The 27911-nt window shown below is 38.7% G+C and overlaps 1 protein-coding gene across 6 annotated transcripts in view; it reads left to right on the top strand.

Annotated features, from left to right (window-relative positions):
* The window catches only part of CADM2 (cell adhesion molecule 2), a 1012793-nt gene that overhangs the window by 868003 nt on the left and 116879 nt on the right, over window positions 1-27911 (top strand). For all 6 annotated transcript variants that reach the window (XM_075909639.1, XM_075909649.1, XM_075909633.1 and 3 more), the window contains one exon: window positions 8276-8366. In XM_075909639.1, coding sequence (XP_075765754.1) covers window positions 8276-8366 — 91 coding nt within the window. The remainder of the gene's footprint in view (window positions 1-8275; window positions 8367-27911) is intronic.

Raw genomic sequence — 27911 nt, 5'->3', positions numbered from 1 at the left:
ATGCGGTACCTGAGTTATGAACCCAATCCGCACTTACGAACAGCACGGTCACCATCTAACTCGATGGGGCCCAAGTTACAAACACTTCGAGTTACGGCCAAGTGTTTGGTTCATAACTCGGAGAGAGGCTGTATAAGGCTTTCACAAACAAACGGCGGGGTGCTAAAGAACCAAAGTTTGAGTGTGGTTCTTTCGTTAGAGTAAGAAAACCTGGAATTCTGTAAAAAGGGGACCATAAATTCACATCTCCTCTTAAAATCATTGAGAAGAGGTGGCCTTGCACCTATCAACTTTGATGGGTTTGTATGGAATGCTTCTTATCTTGTACCTGCCTATGCACCAAGAGGAGAGGAGGCCAACACCCAGCCCGTGTTGGATGACTTCACTATAGTACCAACACGACAAGGCATTGCACTAGAAATGGGGTTTGAGAGATGGTCTGTAAGACACAGATGACCACCTGTTTGGACTAGAGACTATGTTATGTACTATTTACAGTGTAATATTTCTGCCAGCTGTATAGTGGCTTGTTCCATATTTGTTGCAGTGGTTAGAACAACCATGTTTATTTTATAATTGAGAGCACTTAAGAGAGGAGGGAATGTGGTATTTTAGATGCTGCTTGTAATTACAGACAGTCCCTGGGTTACGTACAAGATAGGGACTATAGGTTTGTTCTTAAGTTGAATTTGTATGTAAGTCGGAACTGGCTCTAGATTCAGCCGCTGCTGAAACTGATCAGTGGCTGACTACAGGAAGCCCTAGGCAGAGTTGCTCTCCCTCCGGCTTCCTGGAATCAGCCGCTGATCAGTTTCAACAGCGGCTGAATCTGGACTCCTGGAACAGAACAGCTGGGGCACTGCCGGGTAGGTCCCCGCAGGACCAACCCGGCAGCACCCCAGCTGCTCTACCCCAGGCGTCCCGCAACCAAAGCCTGGTCTGCTGGGGGGAAGGGGTGCACTAGCTGCGCCCCCTCCCCCCCAGCAGACCAGGGAGACCCGAGCAAAGCTGTGGAGGCGCAGAGGTCCTGCCGCCTCTGCGGCTTTGCTCCTGTCTCCCTGCTGTGCTGGGGGAGTCCCCCCCAGCACAGCAGGGAGACCCGAGCAAATCCACACAGGCGGCGGGGTCCCCCGCCTCTGCGGCTTTGCTCTGGGGCAAAGGAGCAAAGCCGCACGGGCAGCAGGGTCCCGCCGCCTGTGCGGCTTTGCTCGGGTCTCCCTGCTGTGCTGGGGAGTCCCCCCCCAGCACACCAGGGAGACCTGGAGCAGCTTTTCTCGCCCCGGAGGACGCGGTGGCGGGACCGCTGCACTCTGGGCGGTCCCGCCGCCCACGAGCTCCGGGGCGAGAAAAGCCCTGTTCGTAAGTGCGGATCCGATGTAAGTGGGATCCGCGTAAGTCGGGGACTGCCTGTATTAGAACTGGGAGCATTGGCTGTTGGGAGTCTGGAAGAATAGGAAACAGGAAGGAGTGGGAAGAAGATTGGCAGGGGCTGAGTGAGAGCTACTGAAGGGTTGCAACAGCTTTGTGAAGAGGCTTCACTTTTGGTAAATAAAGTCCTGTTGAAGTTTGTTAGTACCTTGCTTGCATGATACAACAATTAGCCTTTGTTTTAAAGTGGATGAAAAGGGAGGGTGCAGCCAACACAAGGATGTCTCATCTCTCACACTAGTACAATGGCAAGGAAATTCAAATCAAATACTTGAAAAGATCTCTCTGCTTCTTTCACAGATTTTTACCTGGCTCCAAAGAGAATGATTAGGCTGACTGTTTCCACACTTATCTGTGTGATTTAAGATTGTGACTCAGATAAGTTAGAATCGCAGTTCTACATGGATATTAACTGTTTTACAAAATGATGGGTTTTGCATTTCTGCTATGCTTTTTTTTAGAGTGAAGGGGAGGGGGATTAAGCATCAGGCTGACATTTGCAAGAGGAACATAATCATTCCAACATGTTTTATGAGGATATCTTTACAAGGCTTGCTCTCTAAAATGCTCAACTACTTTTCAACACCAGGGAGGCTCTGGATTTATGATGAGGATTATAAGTCATGAATTTTCATGTTGTCTTATGACAGATACTGAATGTCCCCAAATAAACAGGGTAAAGGAGGTATTGGCAATTAAGATTTATGTTTTCCCTCTTCTTTGGATTTCCTATCAAATGCTGTTGCTTCATCAGGTGCTCGTGCCAGTTTCCACACAAAGTGGTATGAATTCTGCTAGTGGCACTGCATGCACTGCTAAATGTTGCTAAAGGATTCCACTAACCACTTGGGGCTACGTCCTGGTTTTTTAATCTTCTTAACATTGAATTTAGCATATATATACTTAGTGTATATCTAATAGAATGTAAAATAACATTGAAAATATTACAGTGCAATATTGGAAGACAAAAGAGGCTTAACATATCTCCAGCACAAGTCTGTATCAGTCAAATATGTTCAGCAACATACATCATTGATTTAAATCTCGATTTAAAAACATAAGAATGGCCATACTGGGCCAGACCAAAGTTCCATCTTACCCAGTATTCTGTCTTAAGACAGTGGTCATTGCCACATGCACCAGAGGGAGTGAACAGAACTGGTAATCATAAAGTGATTCCTCTTCTGTCACCCATTTCCAGCCCCTAACAAATGGAGGCTAGGGACAGCATTCCTACCCATAGTGGCTAACATATATATTGATTGACCTAACCTCCATTAATTCATCTAGTTCTTTTTCTTCTTTTTGAATCCTGTTGAAGTCCTGATCTTCACAATATTTTCTGGCAAGGAGTTCCACAGTTTAACTGTGCACTACCTGAAGAAAAACTTCCTTTTGTTTCTTTTAAATCTATTAATTTTGTTTGGTGACCCCCCTAGTTCTTATGTTATGGGAACAAGTAAATAACTTTTCCTTATTCACTTTCTCCATACCTGACATGATTTTATAGACCTCTTTCATATCCCACCTTGGTCTCCTCTTTTCTATGCTGAAAAGTCCCACTCTTTTTAATCTCTCTTCATACGGCCCCCGTTCTAAACCCATCATCATTTTTGTTGCCCTTTTGTGAACCTTTTCCAATGCAAACATATCTTTTTTGAGATGATACAACCACTTCTGTACACAGTATTCAAGATATGCGTGTACCATGGTTTTATATAGCGGTAATAAGATATTCTTTGTCTTATCCTTTATCTATTTTTTAATCATTCCTAACATTCTCATGCCTTTTTGGACTGTTGCTGCGGCACATTGAGTGGATGTTTTCAGAGAACTATCCATGATAACTCCAAGATCTCTCTCTTGAGTGGTTATAGCTAAATAGTCCCCATAATTTTTTATTTGTAGTCCAGATTATTTTTTCCAATGTGCATTACTTTACATTTATCAACATTAAATTGCATTTGCTATTTTGAGAGATCTTTCTGAAGCTCTTCAGAGTCTGCTTTGTTCCTGTCTTGAACAGTTTTGTATCATTTGCAGATTTTGCCATCTCACTTTTTATCCCTTTCTCCAGATCATTTATAAATAAGTTGAATAGGATTGGTCCGAGTATAGACCTTTGGGGGACACCACTAGTTACCTCTCACCATTCTGAAAACTTACCATTTATTCCTACCCTTTGTTTCCTTTTAACCAGTTATCAATCCATGAGGGGACCTTCCCTCTTATCCCTGACAACTTACTTTACTTCAAAGCCTTTGATTAGGGACTTTGTCAAATGCTTTGTGGAAATCTAAATACTCTTTATCCACTGGATCCTCCTTGTCCGCATGTTTGTTGACACCCTCACAGAACTCTTGGATATTAGTAAGGCATGATTTCCTTTACAGAAACCATGTTGAATTTTCCCCAACAAATATGTTTATCTATGTGTCTGACAATTCTATTCTTGACTATAGTTTTCGCTAATTTGCCTGGTATTGATGTTAGACTTACTGGTCTGTAATTGCCAAGATCACCACTAGTGCTCTTTTTAAATATTGACGTCAAATTAGCTATCTTCCCATCATTAGGTACGGAAGCTGATTTAAAGGTTAAGTTCCAAACCACAGTTAATAGTTCTTCAATTTCCCATTTGAGTACTTTCAGAACTCTTGGGTGAATGCTATCTGGTCCCAGTGACTTGTTACTGATGTATTTATCAATTTGTTCCAAAACCTCCTCTAGTGATACCTCAGTTTAGGACAATTCCTCAAATTTATCACCTAAACAGAATGGCTCAGGTTTGGGAATCTTCTTAACATCCTCAGCCATGAAGACCAAAGCAAAGAATTCATATATTTTTCCCCACAATGACCTTATCATCTTTGAGTGCTCCTTTGGCATCTCGATCATCTAGTGGCTCCACTGGTTGTTAAGCCGGATTCCTGCTTCTGATGTACTTAAAAATATATTTTGCTCTTACTTTCTGAGTTTTTGGCTAGCTTCTCTTCAGACTCTTTTTTGGCTTTTCTTAGTATATTTTCACAATTAATTTGAGAGAGTTTCTATTTTCCTTACTGGGATTTAACTTCCATTTTTTTAAGTATGCTTTTTTAAATCTGTCACTACTACTTTTACTTGGTTGTTAAGGCATAGTGGTACTTTTTTGGTTCTCTTACTGTGATTTTTAATTTGAGCTATTCCTTGAAGTTTGGCCTCTATTATTTGGGAAGTCTCCATGGTCTCTATTCTTTCAAAAGTCTTTGAAACGTCTCCATGCACCTTGCAGAGATTTTACTTTTGTCACTATACCTTCTAATTTCTGTTTAACTAACTTCCTCATTTTTGTGTAGTTCCCCTTTCTGAAATTAAATGCCACCGTGTTGGGCTGCTGAGGTGTTTTTCCCACCAGAGGGATGTTAAATTTTATTACATTATGCTTACTATTTCCAAGTGGTCTAGTTATATTTACCTCTTGGACTAGGTTCTGTGCTCCACTGATCATCAAACCAAGAATTGTCTCTCTTCTTGTAAGTTTCAGAACCAGCTCCTCCAAGAAGCAATCATTTAAATTATCAAGGAAAAATAATGGATTTAAATCAAGTTTCCCACTGATACTACTTCACATATTTCTTAAACAATGGTGCAAATCTGATGGCTCAAACATGCTAATGTACAATTCAATACATTTACATAATCTAAGAGGGTATATACTTTATATAATTATTAATTTGATTTATATTAATTTAGGAAATAGTACATAATACTCAGTACTTGAGTTAGGCTACAGATGCAGCAGTACGTTAGGATTAAGAAATAAATTGCACACACAAACATAATACGTAATATTTGTTAAACTAAATCTTAAATGTTACATAAATGTTTCACATTTGTAATTGCAGCAGTAATCAGTTGATGGCTTTCCTTAAACTCTTTATTTTTTAAGTTTTTAATTTTATTAACTCTACTGGGTATGTCGTCAGAATCCTAACTGTATTGTGTCCTTATAACTTCTACAACTAGCTCTCATCTTTCCCACTACCAGTGTCATTTTGATTCATTCACTGAAACAGAAATACAAGTGTCTATGCTTTTTCAACTCTCAGCTGATTCCTTAGTTTTGTGTGAATAATACCAAACAATGAAAATAGTTTCTCTGTGTCTGCAAAGGAAATTACCGTAGAGAAAAGTTGGCTTAGCAATTGAAGGAACAAATGATGCCCACCAATTCAACAGTTACTTTTGTTCAAAACTACATCAGTAAACATGTACTGCTTATATGGTTTCTCTCCAGCCCTGAAATATATTATGACTGGCATAACTGAGGAGTGATTTTGAGATGCCCATGCCATGGCAGCATCTTCATCTTCAGAAGTTGGGCATCTATCTTTTATATCTGAAGATAATGTTTGCAAGAAAATGAGGTGGAGTTAGTGTTTCATTATTTGCTTCTTTATTGCCTGTAGATTAACTTCCTGGTGAGGTATTTCTTTCATCAGTTTCTTTTGAAGTGCCTTCAAAATTTCCACAGCATCTGAAATAGATAATAGATTCTAACCCTAGTTAACTAATTAAAGAAACCATAAGGATTAGCTAAGCTAAATATTTTTTATAGCAACTTCCAGTATAACAAAGAGCTTAGGAATTTACTTGTTAAATCACACTTTTATTAGAAGATAAGAAGAGAGAGAGAGTCTTGAAGAATGATGTATTTCAAAGTGAATTATTTAAGTTACTAACTAATTGATCAACATTGTACTTCTGACATACCCACATCTTCATCCATATCATGTTCTCCCAATAACCAGTTTTCCTTATGATGTTTATTTTTGCAGCTAGGCTCTGCATCTTTTTTCACTGCTTACAGTAAACACATTTTCCTTTTTTATCCAGGGCATGAATTTCTTTAAAATATTCCTGAATAAGGTGTCACTTATGGGCAGAAAGCCATGACAGTTTTTCTGTGACAAAAGCGGGGGGAATATAGGAAGCTCTTTGTGTGCTGAATAATGTCTTCCCTTTTTCTTTCCAGTCCGCTCTACTATTCCTTTCTGTGCTGCTTCCGTTCCTTCCTGTATCTTGTGTCATTTGTCTTTAAAACAGTGTTCTGACTAATTCTTCTGCTGTGGTTGGCCGAGACCCACCACCACATAAGCACAGAACAAAAACAATTGTACTCAGCCTGTTCCTTTCTTTGCACATATTTCTTTAGTCTCTAGAGAAATAGAAATTGAAAGCCCAGAATTTTCAAGAAGCAAGATGCAACTTAATTATAATGGTTATTTTCAAATGAGAAATTTAGTATTCTATTGATGATTTTTTTAAAAAAAAATCCTATTTAAATAAAAAAGTCTGTCTTTTTTTTAAAAATAATTGCTTTTCATTCGCCCTGTTCAGCTATAGGAGCAGGATTAGGGGGAGGGTGCATCAAATTAAGTAGGAACTGGGAACCGCATCAGAATGTTGGAAACAGCATTTCATTGATCTGAACAACAGAACAGTGTACATTTAATTTGCTGAAAATCCCTCTACCCTCTTATTTGTATCATTCACAAACACTCATTTAAAAGCTTTTTTTTAAATGTTTTTATTAATTTCAGATAGTGATGCCAGCCTTCTTGTTCTTGTTACTTTCTTTAAATCTAGTGTTCATGACTGCTTCAGAACTATCCTTGTACTTGGAATGACTTCTCAGTCCCACCGCTCTTGTTTCCTCTCTTCCTTATTTAAATTCAATTCTGTGTTTCACAATTTGTTGCCATCAGAATGACTGTGATGTAGCTCTTTTGACATTGTCACCACACTGCCAGCTCAACTAGGAATTGCAAATTGGCAGGGACAATACAAACTCTTATTTCAAAGTAGAAATCATTCATAATTAGCAAATGTACCCTGCATCAAAAAGTCACCTGAAAAACAAGTGAAAGATAACAGAAGTTATATTTGCCTATTAAGTTGGAAAATTTTCCTCTGCATAACATTTAATGCCTAGAGAAAAATACATCCAGCAAAGAAATTGTCTGTGTGTTTGTGTGTATTACCTTTAAATTACATGATAAACTTTTAATTGCATTAAAATATGCTTACAAGTCAGCTATTAAAAGGATTTAAAATAAAAGTCCTACTTTCAAATGTCTGAATGCACATTTTTATGTTGCATACTTCATTGCAACAATAGAAGGGAGGTAATTACAGTATGCAGAAATAGTATTTTAAAGATTTTAGGACAGATTACACTCTTTTATATAGTAATCATAGCAGATGTTTCAATCAAAATGATTTGCTAACTGTACTAAAAATGAGATTCTGTTTTGGGGCCTGCATTATTGCATTTCAGAAATAATATTCTGCATAATGTCTGTAACAAGGTATTTTATCTAAGAAACCATTGTAGGTTTCTTATTATTGATTCCAGGCTCCTTCCACAATAAAAGTGTAATTCAAATGTACATTAATGCATTCAGTCCTTTAATAGCAGCATTCATATCCATCTATAAATAGACAAAGAAACAATTATATGGAGTACTTGTTATTCATCCTCAGTGCTTTCTTTTTGTATTTCACTTTTAATTTCCAGACTTTAGAGCACTAATACAGTGGAGTTGTGTTCAATACAGAAAACTTGGTTTAGTCTGAAAATATCTGTGGTTTCTAGGTATATTAAATTTACTTTTCCAGTTGGAGAGGTCATTTTAGTGCCATTTTCGGAATGTTGAAAACAGCTCAAGGCTTCAAATAAATGCAACTTCAACTGAAAACTAGATCTGGACTGATGTTTTCTGAACATAAGAGAACATACTGTTACATAATAACACATTTTATTGTCCTTCCACAAATTGATTTTTTTTCCCTTTTTTTCTAGATACGCCTTCAGTTAAAATCATATCTTCCAGTTCATGGCCAGAAGAGGGACAATCTATAGTTTTGACTTGTGAATCCAAAGGAAAGCCACTGTAAGTGATTTAAGAGGCAATATGCTTTTGCTATTTTCCTTATTGTGCTTTGATGGCAGACTGCTGCAAAAATCTGCTATTTTTGTTTTTCCTGGGGTTTAAAGTGATCTCCGGTGTATGAAAAACCCCTTGAAGCCTGTCTTCATTAACTGTCTGTGGAAGATTGTCTTTTACTTTGTCATCTGTTAGTTTTGAGAGAGGATTCCAGCAGTGAGATTTTTTTTTTTTCAGTGAAAGGAGTGCAGTCACAGCTTAGATCATCGAACTGATGATAGTTGAGGCAAAACATCACATGAAAAACATTTTAAATCACCATGCCTGTGAGAAAATATACTGAACTTTCTGGCTACTTTGTCATTTACATGAAAATTGGAAATGTAATGATATATGCAAATCAACTATTCAGTTCTGACCCAATTTAAAAATAAAGTGTGCATTAAGAAAATGAATTGTAGACATCTCAATGATACTTGAAAATTGGTAACTATATCACTTCCAACATTCTTTTTAACAGCCAACTCTGTCAGTATTGAAATTGCACAGAATCTGCTATTTAAAAAAAATGTAAGATGCTTTCTTTCCAATTACAGTAAAACTCCAAGGCTTAACCCCTGATTAGAAAAGTAAATTCCCAGTTGTTATGTGTTTTGAGTTTAGACATGAATAAGAAGAACTGAAATGAGATGCCTGAATATATATCTAGGAATTCAAAATATATCTTTCATGTAACTGGAAAATAATATGCTTTGGAATATTCAACATAGGCATTTGTGGAATCACACTTTGATAATACTTACGTGCGAGATGCATGCAAAAGGTCATTTAGCACTTCAGACGAATTTTTCCTTGGTATAATATCACAAATGGCTTTGTGGGTTTACTTAAAATAGTATTTGGCCTTTGGGGTCATGTGGGTGAGGGTGTATTTATGGGGGTTTTTTAATCTCATTTGTACGAAATATGTATGTTCTGGTTTTTACCCATCCTTTAATTATTGAAGACAAAGAATATATATTTTGCCCTTCGGTCTTTAGAAGCTTTGGTATGCAGCAGATAACTATAGATCAACAATCTTATTGAAAAAAGGAGTCCCTTGTTTTACATGACAAAAGGAAAAGGCTCTTTTACTGAAGGAGGAAAATAATCTCTTCATTTTATCAGGAGATTTACTTCCAGACTATGACTTTGCAATTTCAGTGCTGTTACGGATGGCATTTTATGATGGCCATAAAGAATGACGTATTTTATCTTGATGCATTAATGATCATACATTTCAAATTCTTTATATGTTATGAAGGACCGTTAGCAGACTTCAGCGATATCCATTTGTACGGAAAAAAATTTATATCTTTATTTTATCAAAATATGCTGGGCTACATGTTCAAAATTTTTTAAATCAAATGGAGTGTTTGCATGAGTGGACTTCGTGCTTCTGAAACATTTTCAAAGAGGGCATAAGTAGAACCCCACTGGATTCTAGTGTAAAAATGTGTATGTGGTGGTATAGATGAATTAGGAAGGTAGCCAAGTAATTGTCAGAGGAGGGAACCTGTATGCATGTGGACTTAGTCTTACAAATGATTTGTGCTAATAATTGCATCTCTAGTTGTCCATGCTACAGAAACTGCTAACTCCAGCTTCTGCTACATTGCCTCATTAAATCAACCATTTTTTATGCAACTGCCAGTGATAAACAGGTAGCCACCTGGGCTACTTGGCATGATAATAGTGGCATCACTGTGGCCTCCTTTATACTAAGAGCGAAAAAGGAAATAGGAGGGGTCCGTAGAGCCGATCTGTGCCACAGGGTTTGTGGGTAATGAATTAATAAAGGTAAGGGGAGGAGGAGAATGAAACTCATGAGCCATGTGCACAGCAGAAAGCCCAATCACATCCCCAATGTGATTTGCAAGCCATAGGTTACTGTCCTCATTATTCCATAGTTTTGTGTGGTGGTTAAAATACTCCACTCTGATTCCTCTGTGGTATCTATTATAGTCAGTCATGCCAATCTATAGACATTAGAGAAGAAGTAGTGAAACAGCTACACACAGTAGAAGTAGGAATAAGGGATCTTCAGGAAAAGGGCTTATTTTCCGGAGAATCGCATCTAGACTGGCGCTTTTCTCCGGCAAAAACCCTGAGCCGGAAAAAAGCAGCAGCCATGTAAATGCAAATGCCGTGGGGGATATTTAAATCCCCCGTGGATTTGCAATTCCGAAGTGTCTCATTAGCATCCCTTTTCTGGAAAGGGATGCCAATGTAGACACAGCCACGGATGGATGATGCGTGGGGGAAGGATTCAAGGAGCAATGTAAATATGATGACATACATAACCTTGAGAACTACTACAAACTAGTGGCATCCCAAAGAGGGCAGTGGGGAAAGAATGAAAAATGGGGTCGTGGCACTGGCTGTTTGCCCCACCTCATTGATTGAGATGATTTAGTTGAGGTTGATCTTGCTTTGGGTAGGGGGCTGGACTCAATGACCTCCTGAGGTCTCCTCCAGCCGTAGGATTCTATGATTGACAAGCAATGTTGAGTTAAACTGGGAGGGGTCATGCTACACCCTTCCAAACTTGATAGATCTACGACTTGAGTGTATTTTTCCCCCAGAGGAATTCTGCCTTAGGGTTTCATCCTCATGCTGATAGCCAAAATTCTCCAAAGGATGGTTTCCACTGCATTGTGATGTGTTCACATTCTGCAGTGCGAGCCATGGCCAGAGGTAAAATTAAGTGGCTGTGCCCTGGTTCTCAGCTCTGGCAAGAGCTGTCTGAGCTGCGGTAAAAGCCAGCAAGGAGCTATTTCAAGAGCTGGCAAGGACCTGGGTTTCAATAGGGCAGTACCTGTAAGAAATGTTAAGTTATTTTCACCTCTAGCCAAAGTTTAAATGCATAATAGGAACATGTGTTTTAAACAAGTAAATAAAGCAAAGGAAAGCTTTGAGTTTAGATATGGTTTGTACCATTACATTCCTGGCATGGTGAATAGAGCTTTTTGATACTGTGGGAAAGGCATGTACCTTTGTGCATTTTATTGCCAATGTGTGATAGTGTCCTGGGACTCCAACTTAAAAGAAAAGGTGAGAAATTACTGTTCAATGTGCTATATGTATGGATAATATCAAGTTTTCAAATTTCTTTATGCTGGTAAAAATATTAAATCAGTGGTCACCAACCAGTAGATCGGGATCTATCGGTAGATCTTGAATTCTCTGACAGGTGATCCTGTCTGGTTTGGCTGGGAGGTATCAAGTGCTGGCACTTCAGCTGCCCCTTCTCCCCATTGCCCTGCTGTTCCCGCCCAGAGCCTCAGAGCTGCCTCCTGGGAGCCTCCTCCTTTTTGTGCAGAGTTGGGGAGAAAGAGGCAGGGGGTGCTGATGTCACTTTGTCCCCCTCCCCTGTACTCCATCTTCACAGAGTGAGGAGGGCGGGGCCTCGGTGAAGGGGTGAAACGGGTATTTGGGTTTGAGGTAGATCCTGGATTCATTTAAATTCAAAACGTCATCTTGTGTTTAAAAAGGTGGGAGACCACTGTGTTAGGTTTCAGTAAAGAAAATGTGGTCAGTCTGTGTACCTTGGAGGCTCTTTTACAAAAAAGATCATGTTGTACATTTAATTCTCTAGGAAAATGTACCTCTGTTACAGTGGACCACTTTGAAAAGATACATGACACTATGTTTCTCTATGTAATATGTAGCTCTAAATATAGAGGGAGCAACATGCCTTAGTTTTAATTTGCATTATATTTGAATTAAGGCACGATGATTACAGAATATCATAATATGCTAGATAAAGGAGTAAAATGGATACTTTCACCAACTTGGTATTACTCCAAAAAATTGCCCTTATTGAAATGATCACATTAGAAACATCCCTTTATTTTTATAAAAATAAGAGCAGTATAAGATATACACATTTTCAACATTTTTATGGGATTTTATATAATTTGTGGCTGTGCATATTTCCCCAAATGGGAATTTGTAATGAATCTAGCAGCATTAAATGTATTTTTCTTTGGTCTTCATTTCCTCTAGACCCATGCTACTCTGCAGGAAAATGTAGAGAGAGGTGCTATAATTAAAAACTGTGCAAAATCAAGTTTGTACCATGAAATGCAGCTCTTTCAACTCTGAATGAGGCACGCTGCATGATAATCAGATGATATTACAAACTCATTCACCTATAACAATCAATCTCTGGAAAATAATAATGTGCATTTCATACAACAAGTAAAGAGTTCTTTGTATTCATTCTGATAGGGGTGTGGAAATAATATACCAGATACATACAGCCCTGTGCTGTTTTCTATGCCCACCCTCATCAGTAGGTACAAAAGTTATGATCAGCAATAGCTTTTGTTTGTCAGGAGTCAGAATAGAGTTAGAGTTGTTTTTTAATACGGAATTGTTCAGTAGGATATCTGGCTTGAATGATGGTGACTTAGCAGAGAGGGCTGCTTTTTAAGCAAACTAGAGGTTGATGTCTCAGGTTTCAGTTAGGTTACACTGTCTGTCTTGTCATCGTGGATCCTATTGTTGATTTGCTGTGAGTGTGAGGACTTCATGGCTATTTTTGAGTAATATTGCCAGTATTTTGCAATTCCAGATCAAGAATTTTTCGTTTGTCTGTTGAACAGCTGCATAATTTGGACCAAGAACAATTTAGTGCACTTGACACAGCTACTGAAGAACATACTCCCCTGTTTCTGCAGAGACTGTTGTACTTTTCAGTCCGTACTGAAACAAATCATCCATTTTCAATCCGCAGAGTTGCTTGTATCTTCTCCTTGATACTGGCTGGATTACCAGATAGCTAACTGGCTATAGTATTATTCCACTTTTCTGACTACACCTGCCAACTGTATCTAATGAGTCATAATCTTTAATACATTTATTTCAGATGTCTTTCTTGTGCAGGCTAATGTAATTTTATCTAAACCAGTGCTAGACAATTGTTCAGAGAAAGCTATCTGACTATCCTACAAAATATTGCACTGAAATATCTAACAGAACTCTTCTATCATGTCCTAGGTAGATTTCCTTCCTATTACATCCTGGCCTGTGTATCTACAGTAGGGCCCCCCAGTATTTCCACATATTAAGCAAGTATTCATAGTTTGATATTTTTTAAAGTTGGGGGAAAAATAAGAGTTTAAAAACCAGAAGACTGATGAGTGCTCTTCTCTGTATTTGACAGAATAAAGAAGCAACGTTTTGCTTTTTATTCTAAATTATACCTTCTAGTCACCATTTTGTCTTTCAGAACAATAGGTTCTGATGGCTAAAGACTGTCATGAAACTGAATTCAAAATTGCACCCAATTGTATATCAAGTATTTGAGAATAAAATGCATTATAATGCAAAAAGATCAATATTTAGTATTCTTAGCCAGTAGTTTCACTGAGGAGAGCATGAAATGTGTTTTCTAATTAGGTGAGACTAGAGAGTTGTCATAAATTTTAAATAAATCTCAAAAAAAATACATTAATAGTTATTTAGTAATATTATTATTTAGGGATAAATCCTGCCCACTGGTTTTCAAGGGACAAACAGGACGTTGAAAGTCTTAACTCCAGGCAAACAGCTGGGAACAATCTTTCCACAGAGATGGAGAACACTCATAAAGTTATAAGAGAGCACCCATTGACTTTAGTGGAGCTACAGTTACAACTAGGTCCCCAAAAGGGTGTTTCAGGGTGATCAGCAGGATTAGCTGGCAGCAGCTGAGGGTATGTTGTGTTGAGGCCAAGAGGAAAAGAAAAGTTGAGGCCAACAGGAACTCTCTGACCTGTTGTGAGGACTCCTGCAAGGGGTGACAGATGTCTGTAGCAGAAGACATATCCCCGGCACTAGCCAGGGTAGAATTTGGCTCTGATCTTGATGGAAATGCAAATTGAAAGCAAACTAGGGAATACTTTTTCTGACAAGAATATATAAATCTGTATACTCCTTACCAAGCTGACATGGATGGGGATTTAAAAATCTATGTAAGTAATAATGGTTTTGATATACAATTGAACAGAAAAGCCATTGTATCATCGTTTCAGAAGAATCCCTATAAACGCTACCTTTTTGTTACAATGTAGCATCATTTATCAAACTATCTGAAATGGTGGGGAGAGAGCAGTAAGGCACGATAATGTTGTAAATGTCCAGTAATTCAGAATGCAGCTGTGACAGAAATGGCAATTTTCTGCAAGATCTTTGGAAGACATCATAGTATAAGTTTGTTTTATTGTGGGCTGGGATTGTACATAATGGGAAACTGGAGAGTTCAAAAGTATACATTGAAAATTTGTAATGTATATTCTAAACTTTGGGAGCAATACGTGTTGAGTGCATTTCCTGGGGAATCCCTAGGGAGAGGTTTGTACATATTCCTAAAGTGAGTTGGGCAAACATTTAGCCTTTTGAAGCTATGCTCTGAGCAGAGAGTCATTGTTTGCTGATCACCTGTTATAGAGGCCAAAATCAAAGGTCTGGGTTGTATAAACAAATAGTTATTTATCATTCTAAAATGGATATGAACTTGTAACCAGGGGAAAACCCAGTTCTGGGTTTTGAAGGACTAAAACGTGCCAGCACCCTAGAATGGAATTAGAGGTGACCTCTGGGTAAGCTTTTTAGTATGTGTGTAGGTTCTCTTTTTGGTTTAATATTTTTTTCTGTAATACCTTTATCTTAAAAATAAATGTGCTAACTTAGAAGGAGTTGTGTGATAATTTATGACTGATTATAGCCCTTGGAGAGAAAGCAAGAGCAGGCGCTGGCCTGTTAGACTGTCTGGCTTGCTGGGGATTTCTCAATGTAAGTCAGAGAGCTTGACAGCTTTAATATTCCTATTCAGGAGAAGGAGAGATGTGAATCTCTATGCAGGAGAGGTGACACCTGAGGAATATTTAAGTGGATGCACTTGGGGGACCACAAGGTAGAAATACAGGTGCAGGTTCCCTGAAACTCTTAACAGCAGCAAAGTCAGCAATGAGGTAGTAAAAATGTGTCTGATCTTAATAAACAGAGGAGACCACATAAGCAAATGAACTTGCATAGCGTTTTTTATTTAATTGCATTGGAAAATAACATGTATACGCTATCTTTTATGATAGTAGCAGAATTTACTGTTAATAGAAAGATGAAGACAGGTCTTTCTATTTTAATACTGATTTCTGGAAGGCATGCTGAAACAAGACATACACTTGACGATTCCTTTGGAATGGCTGATGCAAAGAAACTTTAGGATTTATTACAATAATAATGCAACTAGATATACCATATCCCCTAGTGGGCCCAGTGTTGTTGGGTGTGTGACCTGGGAAGGACACCAGAGGGCTGCAAGCTCAGGAAGGAAAAAGAAATGAACATAGCTGAGTCACCTGGGGCTCATTAGCCTGCAAACAACCCAGTCTGGAGTGGATATAAGATTCAGTAAAGGACTTGTTGGAAGTGACTGGATTCCTTTACGCCAGCAGATATGACTGTAGCCAAGAAGTCAAAGTAGGAAAAAAGTTGGTTGATTTTTGAAGCCAGGACTCAGCTGAAAACAATTGAGAGGGTTGTGTGTTTTCTTTAGCCCCTGTGGATAAGTTTAGAACTTCCATTTCCTTTCTGTGAAGAAATAAGAAAAAATATTGTGAAGAGAAGGGGCATTATATCCAGCTTTTGAGAAGGGACTTCGGATTTTCTTTTTATCCTGTTTGTGAAGAAAAGAGTGATACTGAGCTGTTGGCAGTGTCTTCAGGTAGACACCTAGTTTGTTCTGACGCTTTGTTAGCCTGATGCCTTTCTTTTGAAGAGATGAAGGCATCAAAGACTGAGTTTAATTTGGCTGGACTCCTGAAGGAAGATAAAGAGATTTAGAACTTTGTTTAGTGGACTCCTTAACAAGAAAGGAAACCAGGTAAAGAAGGAAATAATTTTGAAGTGAGATATTAAAGAGATTGTGGTAATACTTTTTTTCCCCACAAACTGCCTTTTGTCTTGGGTTCTAGGGTGGAATTTACAGCCAAAGGATGGATAGGAACAGCCTCTTTTCCTCAGCACTTTTACTGCTTAAGAAACAACTTGATTCACATTGAAGAAACTCATTGTGGCTCTGATTTGGTGTTCTGGGATAGGAGTTGAATTTTCCCATTTTAGTTGTGTGCCCCCCCCCCCCCTTCCCTTGTAAACAGACACTAATTTGGGATAGATTTTTCTGCTGTCACATGAAGGATTGAAGACTGTGCTCTAAAGCTGGAATCAAACTTTCAGAAAGGACCTGCACCTCATTCAGTAAATGAGTAATTATTCAGTATATACAGACTAACTTGGCTACCCCCTGAAGCTTCTAATTATTCAGTGTTTCTCTTTGTCCTGCGCAATCAATGTATGGTCCCAGGTCTTAGTTACTGTACACTATCCATACTCGGCACTAACTAAATCCCCCAGGGGCCCAAGATGGTTGCACGTGGGACCTGGGAAAGTCTAATTAGAAACATCCTAGTCCGGATATAAAACTCAACAAGGAAGTGTAGATGCTAGAAGGGATTAGAGGCTGTAAAAAATATACCTTTATACCGGTAATAAGACTGATTTTCATCCTGGATTGGTCTTGTGATGCTCTCATCATGGGGTCCATCCATCATACATTAATGAATTTATCTTCCCAACACCTAGTTGCTGAAAGCCCAAGCTATCATAGGGGTATAATTTGAATATATGTAGAATAGAATGTGCCTCTCTCTAATTAAAAATGCTTGAATACTTAAAATTAGTGGTAACAGACATGAATCATAGTGATGATTGAACTTAGTTCTGTTCTCAACAAGAAGAGATCTCAACCATGCTTATAAGTGTGTTCATCATTTCACAATGGTTTAACAGACATGCTAGTGTAACCCATGCTGCCTTGATATGGCCCATTTCTGTCTGCCTGTAGCAACACCAGACTAGTAAAGAGATTGATGAGCCTACTCCAGCATTGGTTAAAGGCACGGATTTTAGCTCAAATGTTACCAAAGTGTGGCTTGCATATCCATGGGGCTACATGAGACATTTCTGGGGTTTATGGAAGAAATTATATAATGGTGGATTTTTATTAATTATTTTATTTATTGCATTTTCACAATAGACTATTCTAGTGAACTTTAAAACTCTGTGGGAATTTGTTATATAAAATATGGCAGTTAATTTACTTCAACATGTACCACTACCAATGAGAACAAAGATACACAGAGAAATGGATGTTCAGAACCCCGCCTCTAATTGTTGCACAACACAGGTTCAGTTGCCCAGCAACTGTCCAGTCTAACAGATCTAAGGGGAACTTAAGGGTTTGTTGGTATTGGTGTTGTGTTTTGTTTTTTTGTGGTTGTATATATCCTATTATAACTATATCTGAATGTAACAGTGAAAGATAGACAGATGGCTAAAGACCATAATGTTAAGAACACCCAAAGGATCAGTGATGAGAAGGGCAGAGTTAGATTGGGAAGGGGTATGCAGTAAGAATGGGTCATGTATTAAGCTTTAGAGGCTATAGATTTGATCCCATCTGCCCATGATAGGGATCTGTTGGTGTTATGCAAGGCTTCAGAGTGATAGTTCTAGCTAATCATACAGTTAGGGTGATATCTGTGTTTTCATGTGTGTTTGGAGTGCATGTAGGAAGCACAATCCTTTGGGCACTATTGTATATACTGTATACTATTGTATGGAAAATGGGATGGATTTTTATTCATATACTGGTTGAAATATGGTTCCAAAAAAACAAAACATGGCCCTTTTCAGCCTTATTCATAGCTGTCTCATTGCAGAGCATAAATAATAATCCTAAATTTTCTTATTTGCATGTTTGTCTGGAAAGAAGTCATGTGAAGTTGATAGAATAATTCTAATTAAAAGAGAAGAGGGGTGGGTCTTGGATTTTTTTTAACCTTAGGTCTAACTTAATTTAAGAGCTGGAATGCATTTAAACTTAGAAATAAGCAGTGGATTGAACCACAATAAGATATATTCCCAGAAGACTCATTTGGAGATCTGTTATGACATACAATTTGGAATGGTCTAAGCAGGTATATAATAATAAAATAACTAAACTTATTTTGCAAACATGGGATTTTTTTGCTCGCTTCTCTATATGTTGTTCCACAATGAGTTCCCTTTATACATTTCAATCTTATGGACAAATTAATAAAATTCATTAAATGCAGTAAAGTTGAGTGCAAAACATTTCTAATGCACAGCTACAAAATGGAGAATAACTGATTAGAGGTAGTTCTGCTGAAAAGACTCTGGCGGGGGCAAGGGTTATAATAGATTACATAATGACTGAGAGAAAAAGGCTAATATTCTGAGAGTGTTGTATGGAAGACACAGGAGACCACTTTCTCTACTCAGTACTAGTGGGGCCTCAGCTGGAATACTGTGTTAATCCTCAACACTACACTTCAAGAAAGATGTGGACAAATTGGGTCCAGAGGAAAGCAACAAATATAAAAGCTTTAGAAAACCTGACCTGTGAGCAGAGTCTGTTTAAAAAACCAAACAAACCGGTTTTGTTTAGTCCTCAGAAAGGGAGACTAAGGGAGTACTTAAGAACACTCTTCAGATATATTAAGCATAGCTGTAAGGAGGATGGTGAGTAATTGTACTCCATACCCACTTAAGGTAGGACAAAAAGACAGTAGGTTTACTCTGCAGCACTAGAGTTGAGGTTAGATATGAGGAAAAATTGTGCAACTGCAATGGTAGTTAAGTGCTTGAATGGGCTTCCAGCGAAGGTTGTGGAATCCTCATCATTTGAAGTTTTCAAGAACAGGTTAGACAAACACCTAACCTTTGTCCTGTCACATCACAGACGTCTGGACTTGGTGACTTCTTAAATCCCATTCCAGGCCTCCATTTCTAAAACTGTCCTCATTACTGTAGTGTAGTGATTCTTCTTTATAAATGATTCTTCAACCACATGACTTTACAGGGAAGTCGCATGTCCATATTATTTAAAATGAAATCCCTACCAAAACTACCCAGTGCACTATAATTCCCCCTCCTCCCGGTCAGAGGATAGAAGAGGGGTAGATGTATGTCACACTGCTTGATGCACTATAGAAAGGCACCCTGATATTGTGGCAGGGATGGGCAATACCTGGCCCACAGGTCAGATGTGGTTCCCCGGGGTTAGATGCTGATGGGCTATCAGATGGTTTTTTTTAATCTGAGTATTTACAGACATGGCCACTCGCAGCTCCCAGTAACTGATGTTTGCCAATCATGGCCAATGGGAACTGCAAGCAGCTGCACTTGCTGAAATTCAGGTGACTGAAGCATCTGGCGGACCACTAGTGCCTAGCTCTGATGAACCGCATCCACCCTGTGGGCCAGTTATTGCCCACTTCTGCACTACAGTGATGAGGGCAGCATTCAAATCTGTGTAAAAAAGACCGTGTTCTATGTGGTTTCCTTGGAAATAGACTTGGTTTTTAACTGTAATTTTCAAGGAGCTACATCTTAGTGATTTGTGCTACCGTTATAGTGTGTGCTCAACCATTTTCAAGTGAAGGTTCTTATGGAATTTCTTATGGAAGTCTTGCCTGAAACATGCAGAACTGAGATTATGAGCCTTTTGAGTAAATTGGCTTGGTGAACCTTTTCAGATAGGCAATTGTTGTTTGTAATAAAAAGCTAATTATTTTGAAGGCTCATGTAAGTAATCAGTTTGTAACCTTCCATACCAATATTACAGAGACTTTAAAACTCCACTATGGGGATAAGTTAGTGTATACATAGATCAATGTGTTAAAACAAAGGTAGCATTTCTACAAAGGTATAAGCCTATATTCCAACATATTAAACTTCAAAATGTGGGTTATTTTTCCTATCTATGGGTCTGCATTTTCACTTTACAATTGGGTATTTTTTATTTGTGTAATTATTAACAGTGCAGGGAAATTGATGTAATAAAAATAAGGCATGCAAGATGAAACAGATGGAAGCATTAGTTCCCATTTAAATATTATGCTTTACAATAAAAGCTACTGTAGTTCTTGAGAAGTTCCCCTCTTGTGTTCTGCGGTGTTTACTCATACAGTGATGCAGAGAGTCTGGTGTGAAAAAACATCTAAATGCAGCGTTTGTAATACTCATTAAATTCCTTTTGTTATGTGTATGACTTTTTAAAATAATTGTCCGCTTTGCTCCTGGGAGGTATGCCTGCCTCCCCTCCCGCCCTCCAAAAAAAAAGCGGTTGACAGAAAGCTGTCTCCTTAAAACAGATTTCAAAATGAAAACATAAATAGAAAACAATAATATAGAGAACTGTAAAATGTCGAGACAACTTTAGGCAGTACTCAACTTTAGGCAGTACATGAAACAGAGAGTATTGTCAGTACTTAGGGGTCAGGGAATCTTTTAGATTTTCCATTTTGTATTAAGAATATTTCAAATACATTATTATGAAAGGTACAATTACTATATTAAATCAGCAGTTAACATGATAACTTAAATAACATAATCTAAGCAAACATCTATTCACAGTAATCTGTTGCTGTAGATCATACCATTCTGCAGAAAAACCTGCAGTTTTGACTTTTCAGAGTTTTAGCCTTCATACGCAGTATAGGAGGATAAAGTACGTTCTCTATACAGTGAACTGGCAGTGAATCTATACAGATGTGAGGGCATCTATGGATCACTGTGAATTTTGATAGAAATACCAGTCCATGAAAGATTACATCCCCCATCTCTTCCGCAGCCTTCATGGCAGCAGAGTTTCCCGGGAAACTGTCAGTGCGACAGGTTAGCAGTGATTGTTGCACTCTTTCTGTGTGGATGAAAATGTGCATCAGAAGCAATAAAACATGGAAGGACAAAGCAAAAAGATTAGGATTCTATAACGCGCTTAGTAGGTTTATAGCTCTTCTGTACTCATCTTCAGTGCAAGAAAAGTCCTATTCTTTTAAATTCATGTACCTGCATTTTTGAAAATGTATCCTCAAATATTAGACACACAGTATTTGAGAGTGAAGAGCACTCTGTTTTCAAGAATGCTTTTAAATATTATTGGCAATATTATCATCTCCTTCCATGTGAAACGCGGAGGCTTTAACCTGGTCTCTGCTGGCAGTGGTATGTAATGTATGTGTATAACTACTTGGTGGCAATGCAAGGTTGGCTGTGTGTGCACTCACTTTGGTCTGTAACTATGCATGGCAGTGAAAGATTCCAACAAGGAGGAGGCAGGCGGGAAAAGGCCTGCCTGCCTGCCTGCCTCCAGGCCCTTTTCCTGCTGCAGGGAGCTTTTGCAGTGGGGGAAGGCACCATCAATAGGGAAGCAGTGGGACATTATATGGCTAAAAATTGCAACATAAACAAGTGAGATACTGCTTGGGCATGCAGAGAGGCACACAGGATATATTCCTTAGGGTTCAGGCATGTAGGACACTATGTTTTTCTTGCCTAAGCAGTCTCTCATGTTGGGATATGTAAAATTAATAGTGGTCTGGGATAGTGGTAAAGGGTCCAGCCACAGCATGTTTAAAGCACGTTTTTCCCTTTGTCCTTGAAGCCTAGGAAGGTAGTTACACTGAACACTATCTCTTGTTTTGACATCTCACTTGCTCTATAAAAATACTTTCAGGGTCAAAGCTCTTTCCCCCTCCCTGTAAGCTGCTGGTTAAGGCAATATGTAATGCCCCCCCCCCCGCTCCTCTTGCTACCAGAATCCAGGATCAGCTGGGATTCCCCAGCTAACCACGGGTTCCATGCGGCATTTCCCCAGAACCTTGGGTCAGCTGGGGACTCTCTGGCTGATCCCAGGTTCCATGGAAATGCCGTCCTAGAGCCTGGAATCTAGGCCCAGCTGTGAGGCACTGCCACTTTGAAATGCCGAGGCACTGTTTCAGAGGGAAAGCCACACAGCTGATCCCTGATCAACTGTGCAGCGCTGTCCCTTTTAAATGCTGAGGTGGTGTTTCAAAGGGGCAGTGCTTCACAGCTGAGCCGGGGATCAGCTGTGTGGGGCTGCCCCTTTGAACACTATCTCAGCGTTCAGTGTTAACAAATGCAATGGAATCTACATTGGAAGAACATAATGATGGGGTCTGAATTAGCAGTTACCACTTGAGAGATCTTGGTGTCATTATGGATAATTCTCTGAAAACATCCATCTAATGTGGAGAGGTAGTCAAAATGGCTAATACAATGTTGGCAGTCATTATGAAGGGACAGATAATAAGATGATATACTGCCTCTATATAAAGATATGGTATGCCCACATCTTGAATTCTATGTGCAGCTCTGGTCTCCCCATCTCAAATATATATTGGAATTAGAAAAGATTCAGAAAGAGGCAACAAAATGATTGGAAAGGCTATGAAATAGCTCTCTATGAGCAGAGATTAGTAAAATAGGACTCGGCAGCTTGGAAAAGAGACACCAAAAAAAGGGATGTGATTAAGATCTATAAAATAATTATTAGGTGTGCAGAAAGTATATAAGACAGCGTTATTTACCCGTTCTCATAACATAAGAGGGGGTCACCAAATGAAATTAATAGACAGAAAATTTAAAACAAACAAAAGGAATTATTTCTTCACTTAACACGTAGTCGACCTGTGGAACTCTTTGCCGGATGATGTTGTGAAGGCCAAGACTATAACAGAATTTAAAAGAGAACTAGATAAATTCATGGAGGACAGATCCAAAGCCTCTGGCTATTAGCCAGAATGAGTAGGAATTATGTCCCTAGCCTCTATTTTCCTGAATCTAGGAATGGGCAATGGGGATGGATCACTTGATGATTATCAGTTCAATTTGTTCCCTCTGGGGCACCTGGGAACTGTGGCCACTGTCACGAGACAGGATACTGGGCTTTATGGACCTTTGGTCTGACCCAGTATGGCCAATCTCATGTTCTCTCATGTCCCTCCTTAGTTGTCTTTTTTTCTAAGCTGAAAAGTCATAATCTTTACAATCTCTATTCCATTCCCTGAGATATTTTTATTGTTCTGCCTGTAGCTGTTATATAGTTTCTTTAAATAGGGCAACAAGAACTGTATATAATATTCAAAGTGTGGTTATACCATGATTTTATATAATGGCATTATGATACTTTGTCTTATTAGCTATCCTATTGTGTTCACTGCAGCTGTCCACTGAGCACATATTTTCAAAGAAGTATTCAAAATGACATCAAGTTCTTTTTTGAGACACAAATGAGAATAGAGACCCAATCATTTCGGATTGTGCTTTTCCAATATGTATTATTTTGCATTTCTCAGTACTGAGTTGTAGCTGCCATTTTGTTGCCTGGTCACCCAATTTTGAGAAAGATCTCTTTGTAAGTCTACAGTCAGCTTTTGACTTAACTATTTTGAGTAATTTTGTATTACTTTACTTTTCTATGTTTTGACACCTCGATGTTTACTCTTTTTTACAGCACTGGTCCCTGAATGGATCACTGAAGGACCCTGGCATTTACCTCCCCAAAAGTCAAAACTAACAGTTTATTCTTACCCTTTTTCATATCTTGTAACCAATTACTGGTTCATGAGAGGACCATCTTTCTTTCTTGAGACAACTTACTTTACTTAAGAGCCTTTGGTAAGGCACCTTGGCAATAGCTTTCTTAGGGTACGTTTACACTTCAACACTATTTCGAAAGAACTAGTGCTATTCTAAGATAACTTAGTCCGCATCTACCCAGCAGGCAGTTATTTTGAAATAGTGTCAAAATACTGTCAAGCTGGAGGGCTTCTTACTCCGACTCCTGTAACCCTCATTGTATGAAGAATAATGGAAGTTGGAGGAAGCGTGTTCTATTTTGAACTAAGTGCTGTGTGGATGCTCCCTATTTCAAAATAAGATATGCAGTTGACGTAGCTCAATTTCCATAGCTTATTTTGGGTTAAGCTCTGCAGTGTAGACATGCCTAAATGTCCTAGTATGTTATGTCCACAGCCAGATGAACCTGATCTCCTCCTTTGAGAAGATAACTAATTTTTTTTAGAGAACAGAAATACTGTAGATCTAAGCTACCTGATTCCATTAAGGCATTTGATACAATTCTTATTTGGGTAGATGGGGATTAATATGAGAACAGAAAGGCATATAAGGAATTGGTTAAAGAGGAAACTACAGAGAGTCATACTGAAAGGTGAACTGTTAGGCTGGAGGGAGGTTACTAGTAAAGTTCCTCAGAGAAAGGTCCTAGGACCAATCTGATTTACTATTTTTATTACTGACCTTTGAAGAAAAAGTGAGTGTGTGTTGTTGCAGATGTTACAGAGGTGGGCGTTATTAACAATACAGAACAGGCCAGGAATATCATACAAGAAGACCTGGATGACCTTGTAAACTGAAGTGATGGAAATGTGATGAAATTTAATAGTGATAAGTGCAAGATCATGTGTTTAGGGACTAACCAGAAGAATTTTTCTATAAGCAGGGGACTTATTAGTTGGAAGCAGTGGTGGAGGAGAAAGACCTGAGTGCATTGGTTGATCACAGGAGGACTATGATTCCCCAATGTGATGTGACTCTGAAAAAAGGCTGATGCAGTCCTAGGATACATCACACAAGATATTTTCAGCAGAGGCAGGAAAGTGTTAGTACCCTAGTTAGTGTTCGTGTTATGCAAGGTACTGATGAGACCTCATCTGAAACACTGCGCAATTCTGCTCTCCCTTGTTTAAGAAAGATGGATTCAAACTGGAACTTGTTCAGAAAAGAGTTAGAAGTATGATCAGAGGAATGTAAAACTTATGAGAGAAGACTCAAAGAGCTTGGCTTTTTTAGTCTTGCCAAAAGAAGGCAGAGGGGAGATATGATTGCTTGCTATAAATACAGCAGAGGGAGAGGACTTATTTAAGTTAATCACCAATGTGGACACAACAACAAATGGATGCAAACTGGCCATCAATAAGTTTAGTCTTGAAATTGGATGAAAGCTTCTAATCATCAGAGGAGTGAAGTTTTGGAACAAGCCTTCCAAGTGGAGGAGTGGGGACAAAACCTAACTTTTTCAAGACTGAATGAGATACGTTTATGAAGGGATAGTTATGGGATTGCCTGTAATAGCATGTGGTGCATCAGTGACTGCCAGTAGCAAATATCCCCAATGGAGAGCAATAGAACACTAGATTGGGAGGATTCTGAGTTACTACAGAGATTTTTTTCCTAGGCATCTGCCTGGTGTGTCTTGTAGGAACCCACTGATTGTCAGCAGGAAGCAATTTTTCCCTGGGTTTAATTAGACCATGATTGATTTTGTCTTTCTTTGCAGCATGGGGCATGGGTCACTGCAGATTTACAGTAGTTGAAATGGTGAATTTTCTGTAACTTGAAGTTTTTAAATCATGATTTGAGGACTTCAGGAACTCAGCCAGAAGTTACGGGTCTATTACAGGAGTAAGTTGGTGATGTTCTATGGCCTGCAATATGCAGGATATCAGATGAGGCACTCACAATAATCCCTTCTGCCCATAAGATCTTTGAGTCTGAGTCGCTGGCTTATCCTTGTCCACATACTTGTTGACCCCTTCTAAGGATTCTAATATATTTATGCAGCATGAACTAAACTAAACTAAAACCACATTGACAATTCACAAACGTATTGTATTCATCTGTGTCTGATAATTCTGTTCTTTACTATAGTTTTAACTAACTTGCCTGATAGTGAAGTCAGACTTACTGGGCTATAATTGCCTAGACTTCCTGTAGAGCCTTTTTTAAAAGTCTGTATTCCATTAACTAAATTCCACTCACCTAGCACAGGCTGATTCAAGCAATAGGTTATGTACCACAATTGGTAGGCTTGCAATTTCATATCTGAGTTTCCTTCAGAACTCTTGGATGAATGTCATGTGGTCCTGGTGACTTATTACTATTTAATCAATTTGTTACAAAACCTCCTCAACTGACACCTCTGTCTGGCTCACTTCCTCAGATTTGTCACCTGACAATCAGGGCTCAGATGTGCAGGGCTCCCTCAAGTCCTCTGCAGTGAAGATCCAAGCAAATAATTCGTTTAGTTTCTCCTCAGTGGCCTTTTCTTTCTTGTCATTAAGGAGCTGTTATCTGATGAAAGAGGGTCTTCCTCCTATGTGATACAATTCCCAAATTTTGTGATTGAAGATGTTCTTCAATAAAATCACAGTCAAGTAGCGTATACCCAGGTTAATCAGTTATTATTGAAAGCTTGTATAAGCCTACTTACCATTCCAGCTACAGCTGTAGCACTTTTTTCATGTTCCTCAATCTTATCATTACCTCTAGAATGAATAAGGCCTTTAGTTTGATAAAGTTTCTTCCCCTTGATAGTTTATTACTTCAATAACCAAATTATTTTAAATAGAATTTGGATGAGTTGATAAAATCTGATTCCAATTTTCAACATTTTTATTTAATGAAAAAAGTAGCATTGAATCAGCCAATCTACATGGTCTTCAGTGATTACAGTGGAAAAAAAGCTTTTGACCCTGTCACGCAGATATAGTCTGTGATGCCTGACAAAGATTTCTGAGCTTACTATAGTAACTGAATTACTCCAATAACTGCATTTAAAAACATAGCTATTCAAACTGGCAAATGCATACCATATTCATTTCTCATCAGGTCTGAATACTCCACCATATTTTCCTAAACTTTGTGGGGTTTTTTCTGTAAAAAATATAAGCACATAAACCAAACAAGATATTACACAGAGAAGATGGAAATAGCAGTTAAATCATTAAACTCAATGTTCATTATTTATAAAACTTGGAAGAACAAAACAAAAACCAAGAAACAAACAACCCTGAACTTGTAGAGGTCAGGCAGGGTATCAATTATTAAAATGATTGAATAGATAAATGAGAACATAATTAAGATGCAAAAGCATGCAACAGCTTCTGTGACCAGATATCCTCAAGGCTTTCCAAGAAGTTCTGTTAGTGTCTTTTCCTTCTCTTCTTATTAATGCAGTATTAGGGAGCTCACTCAGCCAGTCTGAAGGAGGAATTGAAGATTTTCATTTTCCCAATTTAACTCTTTTTGCCACTAAACATAGTTACTGAAATCCACTTCTCAATAGTAATCCCAAATCATCCAGCATCTCTAAAATATACAACCTTGGAGAAGGAAAGATCATGACAAAGTTTTTGAGATGGCACAGCATATGGTGGTCTAGAATACAGGACATTTTTTTTACGAGAAAGGTAGAGGAGGTGTGAAAGGGCTGGCATGGGGCTGTGTGCACTTTCACCATTTTTATAATTTGTGTTGCCAACCTACCCTTAAGCAATAACTATACTGCACCTCTAAGTGGCAGGCATAGCCAAATAAAGGGCACTTTATGGCTACAGAGGTGGTGATGGGAGAGAAAAAAAAACTGCTTCAAAAGGGAGCAAGTGGCCTCCCCTGGAGCCACTGACTCATCCCCTACCAATAAGATGGGCAGACAGGTTTAAAATCGGTAGCTTTGTTTGTAAAGCCCCCTTTTACGAAGAGCAGGCTGAAGCAGCAGCCATACTTCCTCCCCTTTTCTGTTGAAATGCCAGAGATAGTCAAGACCTGCTAGTAGGC

The sequence above is a fragment of the Pelodiscus sinensis genome, chromosome 1, assembly GCF_049634645.1.
Source record: "Pelodiscus sinensis isolate JC-2024 chromosome 1, ASM4963464v1, whole genome shotgun sequence".
NCBI classification, from domain to species: Eukaryota; Metazoa; Chordata; order Testudines; family Trionychidae; genus Pelodiscus; species Pelodiscus sinensis.
Note: the sequence above shows the minus strand (reverse complement) of the source record. Positions and strands in the feature narration are given on the sequence as shown.